The 15,118-nt window shown below is 54.3% G+C and overlaps 1 protein-coding gene across 7 annotated transcripts in view; it reads left to right on the forward strand.

Annotated features, from left to right (window-relative positions):
- Positions 1 to 15,118, forward strand: part of ATP2B2 (ATPase plasma membrane Ca2+ transporting 2) — a 192,693-nt gene that overhangs the window by 130,941 nt on the left and 46,634 nt on the right. For 3 of the 7 annotated variants that reach the window (XM_024740197.1, XM_024740196.1, XM_024740198.1), the window contains exons 6-8: positions 7,680 to 7,721; positions 8,552 to 8,710; positions 11,737 to 11,951. In XM_024740197.1, the coding sequence (XP_024595965.1) occupies positions 7,680 to 7,721; positions 8,552 to 8,710; positions 11,737 to 11,951 (416 nt within the window). Of the gene's footprint in view, positions 1 to 1,497; positions 1,531 to 2,617; positions 2,678 to 3,568; positions 3,587 to 7,679; positions 7,722 to 8,551; positions 8,711 to 11,736; positions 11,952 to 15,118 lie in introns of all 7 variants that reach the window. The other 4 variants (XM_024740193.1, XM_024740194.1, XM_024740199.1 and 1 more) reach the window with 3 other exon arrangements.

Genomic DNA, 15,118 nt, shown 5'->3' on the forward strand with positions numbered 1-15,118 from the left:
AGTTATTGAGTGCCTTTTATGTCCATACCCTGTGCCAACAGCTTCCTCCTGTAACCCCAAGGCCCTTCTTGGGCCAGGAGGCTCTGTCTGTTCCATCTCCAGGGTCTCGTTCCAGTCTCTGTCTTGTCCAGTCATGTCATGGGGGGCCCCCCTTCCCCCTGGGCCAGGCCGAGGGGGCTGAGCCTTTTCTTGAGTCTCCAGCCTCAAGTGTGACCTGTTCCCATCATCACCCCTGATATTGCGTAGAAATCTCCACCTGGGCGAATTCCTCCACTATTCTCAACTCCACTGAGCAGAGCTGCACACTCACCCAGTATAGACTCTCCCCAGAGGTGGGTCTTCTGGGGAAGGTGGCCAAATGTGTGCCTCCAAATCAACTGCTGTGAGCCTCTCCCCATTGTCCCCAGAGCTGCCATCTCAGCTGGGTTCTGTCTCCTCCTCCCCCTGCAAACAAGATTCCTCACTCCATGGGCTGCCCTTGGTGCAGCAGGTTGTCGGCCTGGGCTACAGCTGCCTCTCAGAGCAGAGGAGGGGTGGTTGGAAAACATGAGCCCCAATCCCATCAGACCAGGCCCAAATCCAAGGCCCAGCCTCTGGCCCAGAACAGCTGACTACTTACCCGACACTCACACTCGGTCTCGGGGGCGCCCCCCACTCTCACATCTGCAGTCTTTTGTCTCCTTCCCCAAGCTCCAGAGGAGGGGCCCAATACCCAGACCTTCTGGAGTCCAGGGGAAGGAGATGAGATAATAGATGACCCCTCCTTCAGTTTTAGGGGCAGCCAGCCTCCCTCCAGCTCTCAGAGGTCAGCCAGGCACCAAGTCTGGGTCACGATCAAAGGATACTTGTTCCCAGGGGCAAAACCCGTTTCCTGGTGGGGTACCCCTAAGATCACGATGGCCCATCCAGCAGCAATGGAAATAAGCTGTGATCTGGGAGAGCTGAGGTTGAGACTGAGGACCAAGTCTTGGCCAAGAGGCCCAGAGCACGTCAGGACAGCGTCCACACAATGCCGTGGCCCTGTGGCCCCAGGTGCGGGCAGTTGGGCCGGTGGCAGCAGCTTTGCCCACTTCCTTGGCCTCACTGGGGCCTGGGTGAGGGGCACAAGCACCCAGACCGGTGTTTCTTAAAATGCCAATAAAAAAACAGGCCTCTTCTGCCCCAAAGCACAGGTCAGTCCCTTGCTGAACATTTACCTGCCCTCCAACGAGATGGGGACATCAGTGTAGAAGGAAGAGGTGGGATGTGCAGGGGACGCGACAGAGGAATCTGGGAGGCCAGCCCAGCCCCTCAGGCCCCCACGAGCAGCACAGCCAGGCTGGACCTCCTCGGCACTTCCATTCCATCACCTCCACCAGGGACATTGCTTAGAGCCTCCCGTTTCAGGATGACCCCAGGCGTACCGGTGTGTGTGCGTGCGTGTGCGTGTGTGTATGCACACACAAAAGGCTGTATGTGCTTCTCCTTCATTAACATGTCTCAAAAATCATCACACAGGTGTGAAGAAGGGGGATGGCCTTCAGCTACCAGGTACAGTAAGACACTCCTCAGGGTAGATGGGGTTTTAGAAATAGCAGCAGCCATTGACCCCTGAGCCCTGGCCCTAGATCCCCAGCACACAGCTAAAGGGGGTACCTGACTGCTGGGGGCTCTGCCCCACCAGACCTCCACTGTGCCCCCGTGCGCTGCCAGCCCCACGGGACCGGCCAGCACCCCGGTCTGCCTACCTTCCAGGGCTTTCAGTGCAGATGGCACCACCACCACCTCCACACACCCTCAGCCCGCTCAGCACCTTCCCCTCGCCTCACAGCACAGCCACCTTATGCAGCATCTCTTACCTCTCCTTCCCACAGAACCCGTTTCCCCACCCCAAGAAAAAGCAGCAAGAGTGAATTGGAGCACATCCCATCATTTTTGATTCCTAAATTAAGGAAAACTCGCTAGTACCTTCTCTGTCTCATGCACAAAATACCACATGCTTGATGTCACCTTTTAAGTGGTGGGGCACCTCCCGTGGGGGTCACCAAGGCGATCTTTTGAGTGCCAGTTAGGGAAGGAGGACTTGGCCATGGGCAGTAGCCTGAGTCAAGGGCATGGATCCTAAGTCACTGCCGTGGACGGACGTTCTTCCGGGACACAGCAATGGTCACAACGAGCACCCCTTCAGAATGGCCAGTGCCCGCACTGCGCTGCTCGCTGAATATTTTGAATCGACTCCTGGCCATGAGCGCCTCTGGCCCTGATGGTCAGCCAGACCCTCTCCTAGAACCCTCTCTGAAAGGCACCCGCCTGATTGCTTGGGCCAACGGGGTGCCTCAGTCCAGAACCTCACCACCAACAGTGCCACCCCGCGTAACCACATTGATCATCCTCCATATTTTATTTCAAAGACCCTCCACGTCTGAGTTTTTCCCCCCGACCTCTGTGGCATCTCTATGGGAACATTTCACCTCCACCCCCAAATTTGAGTTTCTTGATCTCCAACGGAGATGTTTTTTTAAGAACGTAGTCCTCTCATTTCCCGCAAGTTGGTTCATGTCGATTGTCGTTGCTGTCCTGCGTTGTTGCTTTTCTCCATTGTGACACCCTGCGTTTTCCATCCCTCCCAACCCCACAGCGGCCGATGGCGCGGCAGGTTCAAATGCTGCAGATAGCGCAAATACCAGCCTAGTCAATGGTACGTGTCCCGCTCCCAGGGCGAGCTCTCGGTCTCGGTTGGATGGGCGTCTCCCGCACCCTCAACTCTGGGCTTGCCTCTCCCTAGTCTGGACGGCACAGACTTGGATGTGCATGGGCAGCTCAGGGACGGTCGTCCTCTCACACGGGGCAGGCGCTTAAGAGAGAAGCCACCACCGGGGATCCAGCTCTGCCCCCACTCGTGGCTGCCACGATGGCACTGGCTCCTGTTGGGCCCTTGACCCCCGGTGAAGCCCGGAAGAGGGACGTGACCTTGGCTTCAGATCTGGCCCCCCAAGAAGCAGCGTCCCGCCCGGCGTGGCCCTCTCCTAAGCCCGTTCCTGGCCCCGGCTTTGGGAAGAAGGCCCGGGGTCAGGACCTAGGCTGAAGCTGGCGTCTGGGTCCCCACTGAAGGCTCCGGTCCTCGACTCGCCAGTTCCCTCGAGGCAGGGGGACCCAGGCCAGAGCTCAGCTCCTGGACCCCACCCCGTAGCATGGCTGAGCCACTAGTAGACATTCTTTCTCTTCTCTCTCACGGAGCGAACGGGCTGGGGGTTCGCTTGGGCTCGGGCCTAGTTCTGCCCCTGGGATGTGGACTGGTGTTTCTTGCTGTTGCCTGTGCTGGAGCGTTTGTTCTGAGTCTCTGCATTCTTACTGGCCTCCTCGGGGATGAGTGGTGGGGGCAGAGGGCTGCCACTGTACCTGGGAGCTGCATCTTCACCTCCTGACACACAGGCAGGAAGGAATTCCATTCATTTGCCTCCAAGATTTCTTATCTCTGTACCCTCCCACCTTCTCAGATACGTCCCCGTACCCAAATTAGGTGACGTAAGGTCACCCAGACTGCTCCTGGGAGCTGTTAGGGCTTGGTCGTGAAACCATTGCCCTGGAGAACTGAAGGAGAGGGAAAGTTTTCTTTTTTCCAGCGTCACGCATCCCAGGCATCTCTGGCTGCGGGTTTCTCATCCATTATATCATTTACTCTTCACCACTCCTGGAAAACATGGAGCTCTGGTCCCGCCTCATCCTCCCGTCCCCTGCCCTAGACCTCTGGCTGAGCCACCCGGATTCAAAGTGACCAAAGATGGAAGCACCCCCCACACACACCGTAGATGTCAGGGGCTGGGCAAGACTGCCCTGTGAGCAGGGCCTCGCAAAGAAGGGCTAATTCGGGTATGGGTCTATTTCAGGCACAAGAGGAGAAATCAGGACAGCCTGGGGTGTGGGAGGTGTCATGTGTGAGGGAGGGGTGGCGAGAGATAACAGGAAGAACCAAAGTAGGCAAACCCACGTGGGGGGCTGGGGGGTGGCAGGGAGGAAACAGGAAGTGGCATCCTGCTTTCCCCAGGATGACAAGCCTGCTGGGCTCGGGGAACATATAGACCGCATCCAGACTAGTGGGTCCCAAAAAAGGGGCAGCCTCACTTGCAACTGTAGCAGAAAACTCCAAGTGTCCCAAGAAAAGCTGCAGGAAAAGACAGGGAACTGTCATTCCTTAACCACCTCCTGTGCACCAGGCACTTTGCAAGCATCTCATTGAATCCTCACAATAACCCTATGATTCAGAGGTTTTTGTCCCCACTTTAAAGATGAGGAAACTGAGCCTCAGGGAGATCAAGACACTAGTCCAACGTCACAGAGCTAGAAAGTAGCAAAGCTGGGATGTGAACCCAGGCCTGCCTGGCTCTAAAGTGTGTGCCACTCTTGCTAATGTCTTGTAAACTTCACAAGGATGTTAAGAAGTCTTCCCCACCACCAACGCCCCTGCCCAAGGAAAGGATTCCTGTGGTCAAAGGTGTTTAAGAACCCACTGGGTAAAACTGTCCCTCCTTGTTGCAGAGGGACAGCCTTGATGGTGCTGTGTCCTGGCTGAATGTCATGGGATTGGTAGGCCCCCAAACTATACTTTGGGACCAGTACTCTAAGCTTTTGCTACTCGAATTGTGGTCTGGGCATCTCCCAGGAGTTTGTTAGAAATGCAGAATCTCAGGCCCCACCCAGACCTGAATGAGAACCTGTGTTCTAACGTGCTTTCCAGGCTCCAGGTAGAGTACACTAAAGGCTGGGGGGTGCTAAGCTGAGCCTTGGTGAGTGAGGGGATTAACTGTTCCTTTCCCCTCCTTCGTCTGAGCCAAATCAGGATGACCTGGATGTGGACAACACACTCAGGTGGCAGGATGCCCCCCTCACTCCGCTCCCCCAAGCCCCCCACAACTGAAAGGTAGGGGTGTTCCATTCATTTTGGAGGCATTATAATTGCCGTTTTTATTTTATTATTTCTTTTCTATTTATCGATATATCACTGTAGAATACATCACGATTAATTATACATCACTCTTAACTCTGGACATTAACAAGGTACTTTGCTTTTCATAAGCATCACCTTGGTTGAAAGTGTTGTTTTTCACAGAGAGAGAAACAGAGGCACAGGGAAGGGAAGTGACACCTCCCAGGTCTCCTATTTAGGACCGGGTCTTCTCACCATGGGCCTTCCACATCGAAGCTTTCTGCACCCATGACCCTCACAGTGCATGGAGAGGACAGACCCATTTGGCAAAGCTGCATCTAGCATCTGATACAGAGGGGCCTCCAGGTCTCCACCCCGGTTCCCGATCTTGGGTCCTGTCCTCCATCTCAGCTCCCCTGAATCACAGCCCATCTTCCACGTCCCATGGGGGACCAGAGCAACGTCCCACCACAGTTCCAGGGCCAGGCGAGTACCCATCTGGCTAAGGAGAACCCCAGATGAGTCGCTTGCTTCTGAGAAACCAGGCCATCTGCACCAAAGCACCCCCAGGATATGGCTCCCTCCCTCAAACATATGCATTGTTGATTATTTTTCTGGCCATGTGGTCACTATGCAAATAAAAGAGGAAATTGCTAGCTTGGTTGCTGGGCACATGCGGGCTATTGCATCTGACAATATGCAATGCAGATAGAGGCCCCTTTGTGCCATCTAACAGCAAACGACTGAAGAGGAGTCCTCGGGTGCCCTTCAGCCCAGTTAGTAAAATTATCTTTAAAAATAAAAATAATTATTGTAGTTAATTCCTATTGGTTCCAAAACGCCTTTTTCTGTTTTGTTTCTAATCCAGTAGAAAGAATTTTACAATAGAGCAACGGGGACCTTTCTCTTTAAACCCCAGGGCGGGTCACGGACCCTTCGCTGGGAGAGGCAGTGGGAACAGCCCTGCACTGACCTCGGAGTGATAGTGCGGGGCTGGCATTCAGGAAGCCACTTCTCCCCTCCGAGTCACCTATAACGGATATGGTAGTGGGGATGACAGTGCTTATTGAACTTCTCACGCAGCCTCAGGACAGTCATCAGGATGCTCTATAAATGACAGCTGCCTCTGAACCTCCCTCGGCCCCAGTTTCCTCATCTGTAAAATAAGAGTGATGAAAACCCCTCCCGCCCCACCTTGCAGGGTATCAGGAAAACTGCCAAGATCGGAGACACTTGCAAAGTGCCAAAGGCTGCTGGGCGAGCGGTTGTCACTGAGGCAACTTTTAGGAGCTCCGGGGAGGCAATGTGGCCACCCCTTGTTACAGAGATGGAAGCGAGGCTGGGAGAGGTGAAGCCACACGGCTAGTTGGTTTCGAAACAGCAGCTTCAGGAGCCCAGTCCCACCAGTGCCACCTCAACACCTGCCCTCCCCCTGGCTCGGGGGACTGGGGGTGGCTGCATTCTCCCCGATGGGGGCAGAAATGTGCATGTACTTTGGGGCCAGCTCTCCATTTACCAGCTGAGACCTGGCAGAGACCCTGCTGAGTGTCCCTCCCTGAGCCGCAGTTTTTCATCTGTCAGTGGGTGTGATCTGGAGCGTCCCGGTAGGGATGTGGTGAGGCCCAGATGAAACTGTGGTGGTCATGTATGTGCCTGGAACGTGAGCTGTGAAAATCTCGTTCTCAGCAAATGGCTGGGGCTGGGGGCACCCTTCTCAGAGTCCTTCTGAGGTGGCGAGCCATTGGGCAAAGCTCGGGGTGAGCCCGTGGGACAGGAGGGTGCCCCCCGACCCCTGCAGTGCCAGCAAGTGAAGACAGGTGTCTGGCTACCAGGCAGCAGTCACCAGTACCTCCTACCCTGTGAATGCAGGCCATGCGCCTTGGGCTGAGACTGGGTAGGCGGCCTCCCCGGCGGCCCTGATTAGGGGGTGGCGAGCCCCAGACCCAGCACTAGGCAGCATCTGTCCCTGATAGGCGGGGCTGGGGGTACCCAAGGGATCCCACCAGCCAGACTTCACCTGTCTGCTGTGGCCTGAGCTGGTCAACCCAGGATAAAGAGCACACAGCTCAGTGGAGGGGAGGGGTCGGCAGCTTCCCCTTGGGAGCCAGGGCACTGCCACCAGGCCCCTGGACACATGTGGGCACCTCAGAGCCCACCGCGGGGGAGCCCCTGCCCACCCTTTGCCTGAGTCACTCTCAGTGAGGCTGGGCGGGGGTTTCTCCATGTCGTGGCTTCACACCCCTTCACCAGGAGAAGCAGAAAGTGGAATCATCCCTCCTGGAGCCAGAAACTAAGGACACATTGACCAAACTCCTCCCCATTCTAGAATCAACCTCTCTCTCTCTCCCTCCCTCCCTCCCTCTCTCTCTCTCTCTCTCTCTCATCTTTCCCTTTGCCTCCTCTCAGCCCACAAAAGGCACCAACCAAATTCCACATTAATCACTGGGGACCTTAGATCTCCCACTCCTTCTGCTTCCTGCCAACCAACTATGGTTCCTTTACCCTCAAAGGCTGCTGGTTAATCTGTAAAATGCTTAGGGCCAAAATAATCCCAGAAGCGCTCTCTCTGTGCCCCCAGAGAATCAAGAGAAAGCCTGCAGCCACCACGGGTTTGCTCTTGTCTCAGGGGCCTCCCCGGCGTCCCTGCACAGAAGGGCGGAGCCGGCTTGGCCCTCCCTCCATCTGACATGAATGTCTGTGGCCCTGTTGCGTCTTCATGGTGACCAACGTGTGTTGTCTGATTCTCTGTTGTCTGTTAAAATTCTTTGTCGTATAGGTAAAATGCAGGATGGCAATGTGGACGCCAGCCAGAGCAAAGGTAACCCTTTTGTATTAACCTGTGGTCCCTGCGGCCCCTCCCCGCCGGTTCTGAGGGCCACGGCAGAGGCAGACATCCGTGCCTATGGGCGCCTGACACCTTTGGGGGGAGGGGGTAGCTGTGATCACATGGTGCCAGGTCAAATGGAGGCATTACCCGTTGAGGACAGGCCACCACAAGCCAGCTTCTCCCCAGCCTTTGAGCTATGCTGCCCATTCAGCTGAAGACTTGAAGTTGGGTCTTTGAGATCTTTAGGGGCTAAGGGGTCAGGCCGCAGGCCGACCAGTCAGGCCTGTGCTGAAGGGGGAGGAGCTTGACACCTGTGGATGAGGACACTCTCTTCTACTCTTTAAGCCCCCTTTGTGTCCCTTCTGTCTAGTGACTACTTAATATCCAGCAACATGGCCCAAGGACCAACTGGGCAAAGCCCAAGCCTGTGTCTTGTCTGAATGTGGAGAAGTTGAAGAGCCATTGGGGGAAGGGTCTGTGGGCTTGTTCAGGCCCAGAGGGGACCCTAGCCCACTCCTGCTGGAAATCCAGGGTGGAGCCGTGTCACTCCCTGCTGTGTCCTGAATTCCAGGTCCAAGGCAGCCAGTGGCCCTGGGACCAAGGTCTCCAGCAGGAAGAGACCAACCCCCCCATCACGGGGATTGTGTGCCGGCCATGCGGGGGCCCAGGCTGGGGAGTGAGGGCCTCACTGTGCTCCGCTGGGCAGTTGGGTGGGTGCCAACATCCCCACCCTGCAGGCTAACCTGTGTGTGTCTGTGTGTGTCTGTGTGTGTCTGTGTGTCTGTGTCTGTGTGTGTGCACGTGTGCTCTGCCCCCTGCAGCCAAACAGCAGGACGGGGCGGCCGCCATGGAGATGCAGCCCCTCAAGAGTGCCGAGGGCGGCGATACTGACGACAAGAAGAAGGCCAGCATGCACAAGAAGGAGAAGTCGGTGCTGCAGGGCAAGCTCACCAAGCTGGCTGTGCAGATCGGCAAGGCGGGTGAGCACACGGCCCCGGGAGATGGCACAGGGGGCACACGGGGCATGCAGGGGAACCCCAGGCAGGGCCCTGCCCCTACCTGGGCCTCAGTTACCTCCTCTGCAAAGCAAGGGCTTGCATGAGACCCACCTTCTCTGCCACAAAACCAGTCTGAGTCCTTATACAGTAGGCACTCAATTCGCACTTAGGCAGAAGAGTGAAGGTAAAAGCGTGGGCTCTGGGGGCAGCCTGCCTGTGTTCTTGTCCAGCTACAGCTCTGAGAACTTGGGCAGGTACCTTCACCGAGCTCTGAGCCTCCGCCTCCTGGTCTGTGGACTTGGGATCCCGTAGTCCCTACTTCACAGGTTGCTATGAGGAATAAAGGAGATTATCTACCCGTACAGGCGCTCAGCATTTGGCAGGTGTGGTGGCTGTACAGGGGGCAGACCCTGTAGGGCCTGGAGTTTGCAATGCAGGCTTTATTCTGAGGACAGTGGGAGCCCTGGAAGAGGCATGAGCAGGGGAGGGCAGGGATGGAGTTAAGCTGTATGATGACCTCCCAGCTGCCGTGCAGAGGAAAGACTGAAGAAGTAGAGGGCAGTGCCAGGAGCCCGGTGAGAAGCCCCTTGTTTGAGGCCCAGCAGAAGCCGGGTTTCCCGAGTTAGTAGCTGCAGGTGATGGCTGATGACGGCCCCTCTTGCCCCGGAAGCCAAGCCCGGAAGCAAGGTGAGCCCTGCTGCCCTGACACGGCCTTGGCCTCCCCTCCCGGGTAAGGATGTGGCAGATGCCAAGGCCTCCCCACCTGGCTGCCTGCTCCTCCATGGCTGTCTCCCGGCTCTAATTATAGGCACCACAGCGTGGAGAAAAGAGGCAAATTACAGGCTTGACTGTCTATATTTAAACTTGGGGGCCTGATGACAGCTCCCGGCTTCTGGGAGCTTGGCTTCCCGCCTCTGCAACTGTCAGACAGGGATCGAGCTGGCTCTGTGTCTCCGCAGCTGGCGGTGCGGGCGGGGCAGTGATGGGTCCAGGGATTTCCTCCATCCCCACCACGGAGAAAACTCCACGGAAACGTGGCTCTGGAGGGCAGGGAACAAAGCGACGAGAACCACCCCGTGGCCTTCACAGTCCTCACTCATCTCCCTCCCCTACTCAGCCCTGCCGGGCATGGAGTTCAGAGTCGAGCACTTCTGGTTCAAGTCCCACCTCTGCTTCTCTCCTGGGCTATATTCCTTGAAAGCAGAACCTGAGATGGGTGGGCACAGGATCTGGCGGGGTGTTCTCAGGTGAGACCAGTAAAGGGTCAAGGATGCAACAGAGCCCAGGAGGAAGCACAGGCAGCCGGGGTTTCTGGAGAAATCTCAGTCTCCACCTGATCTTACAGGGAGCTCTGGAGCATGGTACCTCTGCAGGGTCTGACCTGCCCTGCAGCAAGGTGTCTGGGCTTCTGGACCTCCACCTCAGCCATTGGATATTGGTCATCAAATTGGGGTGGGTGGACTCCCAGGCACTTCGTGACAAGGAGACGCCAGTTGCCCAGACATCCTGCTCCTCTGCAGAGGCTTCAGGTGTGGGCAGCCTCAGCGGCAGCTGTACAGCACATGGAGCAGATGGGGGTAGTTGGGCGCACGGGGCTGGCAAGAGAGCTCCTGCCAGGAGCCAGGAGCCACCTGCAGGTGTTAATTCTACAGTGCCTCCCTGGCCTGTGGCCTAGGGCAAGTCACTTCCCCTCCCCGAGCCCCTGCTGTTTCCTCTGCCTGGAACACTCTTCCCCCAGGTCACTACCTGGCTGCTCATCGTTCCTCTGTCTGCTCAAATATCACCTCCTCCAGGAAGTCTTCCCTGGCCACCCTAGCTGAAGTAGCCACTGGATCTACCAGGCCATGTCGCATTTTTTTTCTTTTTCTTTTTAGTTTCATTAAGGTATAATTTATATATTAAAATTGCACACGTTTAATGCACACATGATGAGTTTCCACATATGCATATGCCCATGATACCAGTCACCACAACCAAGGTACCAAACCTATGCACCACCTCCAAAAATTCCCTTGTGTTCTTTCATGGGTTTCTTCGGTTTTTGGGTAAGAACACGTAAGATCCTCTTAAGCAATTATGAAGTGCACAATACCGCATTGTTAAACTACCGGCGCTGTGCTCTACGGCAGAGCTCTAGAACTTTCTCATCTTGCATAACTGAAACTTTTTCCCCACTAAAAACAACGCTCCTTTTCCCCTCCGTGCAGCCCTGGCAACCTCCCCTCTATTCTCTGCTTCTATGGGTTTGACTATTTTAGATTATTCAGATAAGTCCTCCTGTGTCTGGCTTATTTTACGGAGCATAAAGCCCTTCAGGTCCAGCCACGTTGTTGCAAATGGCAGGATTTCCTTCTTTTTAAAGCTGAATAATATTCCATTGTACGTGTAGCCCACATTTTCTTTATCCATTCATCTGTCAATGGACATTTGGGTTGTTTTCGTATCTTCAGCCCATGTCACTTCCTACCACGTCATCCTGGAGTTTTTCTTGACAGCGTTATCTGTATCTGAATTACCTTGTTCGTGTGTTTGTTTCTTGTCTGCCTCCCCCTCTAGAATCTCAGCTTCCCAAGGGCTGAAAGGGACTCTGTCCTCCTTACTGCTGTGTCCCTAGTTCCTGGAATAGGAAAGAGTATGTACGTGAAGGCAGGAGGAGATAAGTGGTACCCTCTGCACATCCTGTCGTGTGAGGGCACCGTGCAAGTAGTTACTGGTCCACATGATCACTCAGTGCCTACTATGCGTCGGGCACCGTGCTAGGCAATTTACATGTATTCATCGCATTTGATCCTTACAAAACCATGTGAAATAAATAGGCATCCCCATTGTACAGAGGAAGAAACTGAGGCTCTTTGAGGATTAAGGACTTGCCCCACACCACCAAGCTGAGCTGGGGTGTGAACTAGGGCCTGCCTCACCCCAGAGCCCTTTGAGCCAAGGCTTTGGTCCACATCTCCCTTCCCGGGGCCCCGCACCCCCTGACAGGTCTCCTCCCACCCGTGTCACAGGTCTGGTGATGTCAGCCATCACGGTGATCATTCTGGTGCTCTACTTCACCGTGGACACCTTCGTGGTCAACCAGAAGCCATGGCTGCCCGAGTGCACGCCCGTCTATGTGCAGTACTTCGTCAAGTTCTTCATCATCGGTGTGACGGTGCTGGTGGTCGCCGTGCCCGAGGGGCTCCCTCTGGCTGTCACCATCTCACTGGCCTACTCGGTGAAGGTGAGGAGGGGAGAGCAGGGCGGGCCAGCCGATGCCACTGAGATCGGCTGCCCCCTGCTGGGGGTCCGTGGGGTGGCCGGTGGGGCCAGTGCCAGGGCTGAGAGAAGAGCTAAGTAGCGGGAGTGGGGACGGAGGAAGCTCGGAGAGAGGATGCATGCAGGTGGCTGAAACTCACATGCGTCCAGGAGAGCCACACCCTGGCTAAGGGGACAGCTGTTATTCAGCACAGCCAAGTGTCACCTTGTAGGGATGGGGTCCAGTGTTGCCAGATATTCAGATTTTTTCCAAGAGAAGCCAGAAATCTGGACCTAAAATAAACTCTCCTGATTTTTAAACATTGACAATCAACTCAACTTAAAAAAAATAAATTAGATGCAGGTATCACCCTACAGGCCCACACCCACCCCTGTCCCACCAAACGTAGGCAGAAGCCTGGCCATCGCAGCCTTAGGCCCCGCCGTAGCCATAGTACTTGTATGACTAATCTCGGAGTTTACTCCCTGAGGTTTGAGAGGTTTACGCCTAAAATAAAAAGGATGTCTGGTTTTATGAAAGCCCCCTCCTCGGACTTCCCCGGTGGCGCAGTGGTTGAGAATCCGCCTGCCAATGCAGGGGACACGGGTTCGAGCCCTGGTCCGGGAAGATCCCACATGCCACGGAGCAGCTAAGCCCGTGCGCCACAACTACTGAGCCTGTGCTCTAGAGCCCGCGAGCCACAACTTCTGATCCCACACGCCACGACTACTGAAGCCCACGCACCTAGAGCCCGTGTTCCGCAACAAGAGAAGCCACCGCAATGAGAAGCCCGTGCACTGCAACGAAGAGTAGCCTTTGGGCTTCCCTGGTGGCGCAGTGGTTGAGAGTCCACCTGCTGATGCAGGGGACACGGGTTCGTGCCCCGGTCCAGGAGGATCCCACATGCCGCGGAGCGGCTGGGCCCGTGAGCCATGGCCGCTGAGCCTGCGCGTCCAGAGCCTGTGCTCCGCGTACCGCAAAAAAAAAAAAAGAATAGCCCCTGCTCACCACAGCTAGAGAAAGCCCGTGCGCAGCAACGAAGACCCAATGCAGCCATAAATAAATAAATAAATATTTTTTAAAAGAAAAAGAAAATTTTTAATTAAAAAAAAAATAAAAACAATAGCTTCTATTATTTAAAAAAAAAAAACCCTCCTCTCAGGAGATGGGCTAAAAATATAGAGTTTTAAAAGCAATTCAATAAATGGCAAGTAGGCCCATGAATGCCTTGGGTCTGGCAGTTGCTCCAAAATGCCACCCCGATGGCAGAGCCCCACCTCCTTCTGCTCCCAGACCCATGGCCGTCGGTAGAGCCCAAACGCTGGGGTAAGGGGCTGGCATCTCATGAGCACTGGGCGCCTGACCCTCTTGGGGACACTTAAGCCTGGCTCACCTCCCAGGTCCTCACACCCTGGGCTCATCGTTTTCCCTTGGTCCCGTGGTTTCCCCACCTGGGAGAGCAGGGCCCTGCGCTCCTGTTTCCCAGGGCCCTGAGTCCAGGATGTCCCCGCCAGGGCAGAGGCCAGGCCATGTTTAAAAACAAGATATTCGCTCCGAGAATGCAGAGCCGCCAGAGGGCACGATCAGCGTCAGTTTCCAAGCTGGAATTTGGGCTGGGCTCACCGATGTAATTTCATACAGAAAAGAGATCTCAGGGCAGGTGCCAGAAAGTGGCAGCTATGTGTAAAGGATACCACCCTTATCATCTCCTTGTTTTGGGGTTCTCGAAGAAACTCCATCCCACAAACCAAAGCCCAAACAGGTCACGGCACAATGCTGATCGGGGGCCTGGGGCCCGGAGATTGAGACCTCCTGCTGCCGTGAGCCGGGACGCCAGGAGCCACCCAGCTGAGCTCGAGGTCTCCTTAAAAGTCTCACAGCTTCGGTTTCCGTGCTTCCCATACAGACATTGTTAGGCCTCTACACCTGTAGTTTGTATCTCTGGCACCTGTGCCTTCAGCTGCCTTAGGTAGTGTTACTTGTACAGTCACGTGATAAACTTAGTACAGCTCCCCCAACCCAGGAGGGGCAAACTCTCCCCTTTCTGAGCCTGGACCTAGCCCCTGGGAGCCGTCATCAAAAGAATAGTGGTGACCACTTAGATCCGCGCTGTCCAGTAGAGACATAATGTCAGCTGCATGTGTGATTTTAAATGTCCTGGTAGCCACGTTAAAAAGAAAAATCAGAAAGAAACAGGTGAAATTAATTTTAATAATGTACTTAAGCTGATATGTCCAAGTTATTATCAAGCCAACTTGTAATATTTGATAATATACAAGTTATTAATGAGGTATTGTACATTTCTCTTTTCATAATAAGTCTTCAAAACTGGATGTGTAATTTACACTTACAGCACATTTCACCTCAGACCAGCCCTGTTTCCAGTACTTAATAGCCTCACGTAGCAACCATATTGGGAGGCTCAGGCCTATAGATTCTTAAGCCCCAGAGACGAACCCTCTTCACAGAGGACAGATGGGCAGAGTCCTGATGGAATGATCCAGGCTGTGAGGTTAAACAGAGCTGGGTTCAAATGCCAGGTTTAACCCTCAGCAGGTGTGTCACCCTGGTCAAGCTGCTTTGCCTTGGCTTCTTTGGTTGCCAGAGTGGAGTACAAGAGTCCATAAAGGTGTCATAGGATCCTCGTGACATCAGATGAGAAAATAAGGGCGGAAGAACTTTACAAACTGTGAAGTGTGTTGCAAACTCAAATTGCCGCTGAATGCATCCATTCAACATACATCCATTCCACATACATTTATTGTTACTATTACCACAGGTTATGATAAGAGACACTGCAAGAGCACATAATTCTACCAATACTCATTTTTTAGTAACATGACCTGCTATAAAATTATTCTAATTGCACTCCTTTTTTACCCTTGGTATAAAGAGTTATAATGAGGGCAAGAATAAAGGAAATCAGATTCCTAGGCACAGACTAGAACAACATCTGACTCAGCCTTTAGCTAAATGCACCTTTTCACATCCGTCCTTGCCAGATAGGGTCACTGTGTCATAAGCGCCTGCAGTAAGAGTGGTGGTTCCTTGAGAATCACTTTATGTGCGTTATTTGCTTGAGAACCTGGAAGAAGCTAGGAGTATGATGCTAGGAAGAGAGAAAGGACAGTGAATATAAGAAAATTAATAAT

The sequence above is a fragment of the Neophocaena asiaeorientalis genome, unplaced genomic scaffold (assembly GCF_003031525.2).
Source record: "Neophocaena asiaeorientalis asiaeorientalis breed wild unplaced genomic scaffold, Neophocaena_asiaeorientalis_V1.1 scaffold75, whole genome shotgun sequence".
NCBI classification, from domain to species: domain Eukaryota; kingdom Metazoa; phylum Chordata; class Mammalia; order Artiodactyla; family Phocoenidae; genus Neophocaena; species Neophocaena asiaeorientalis.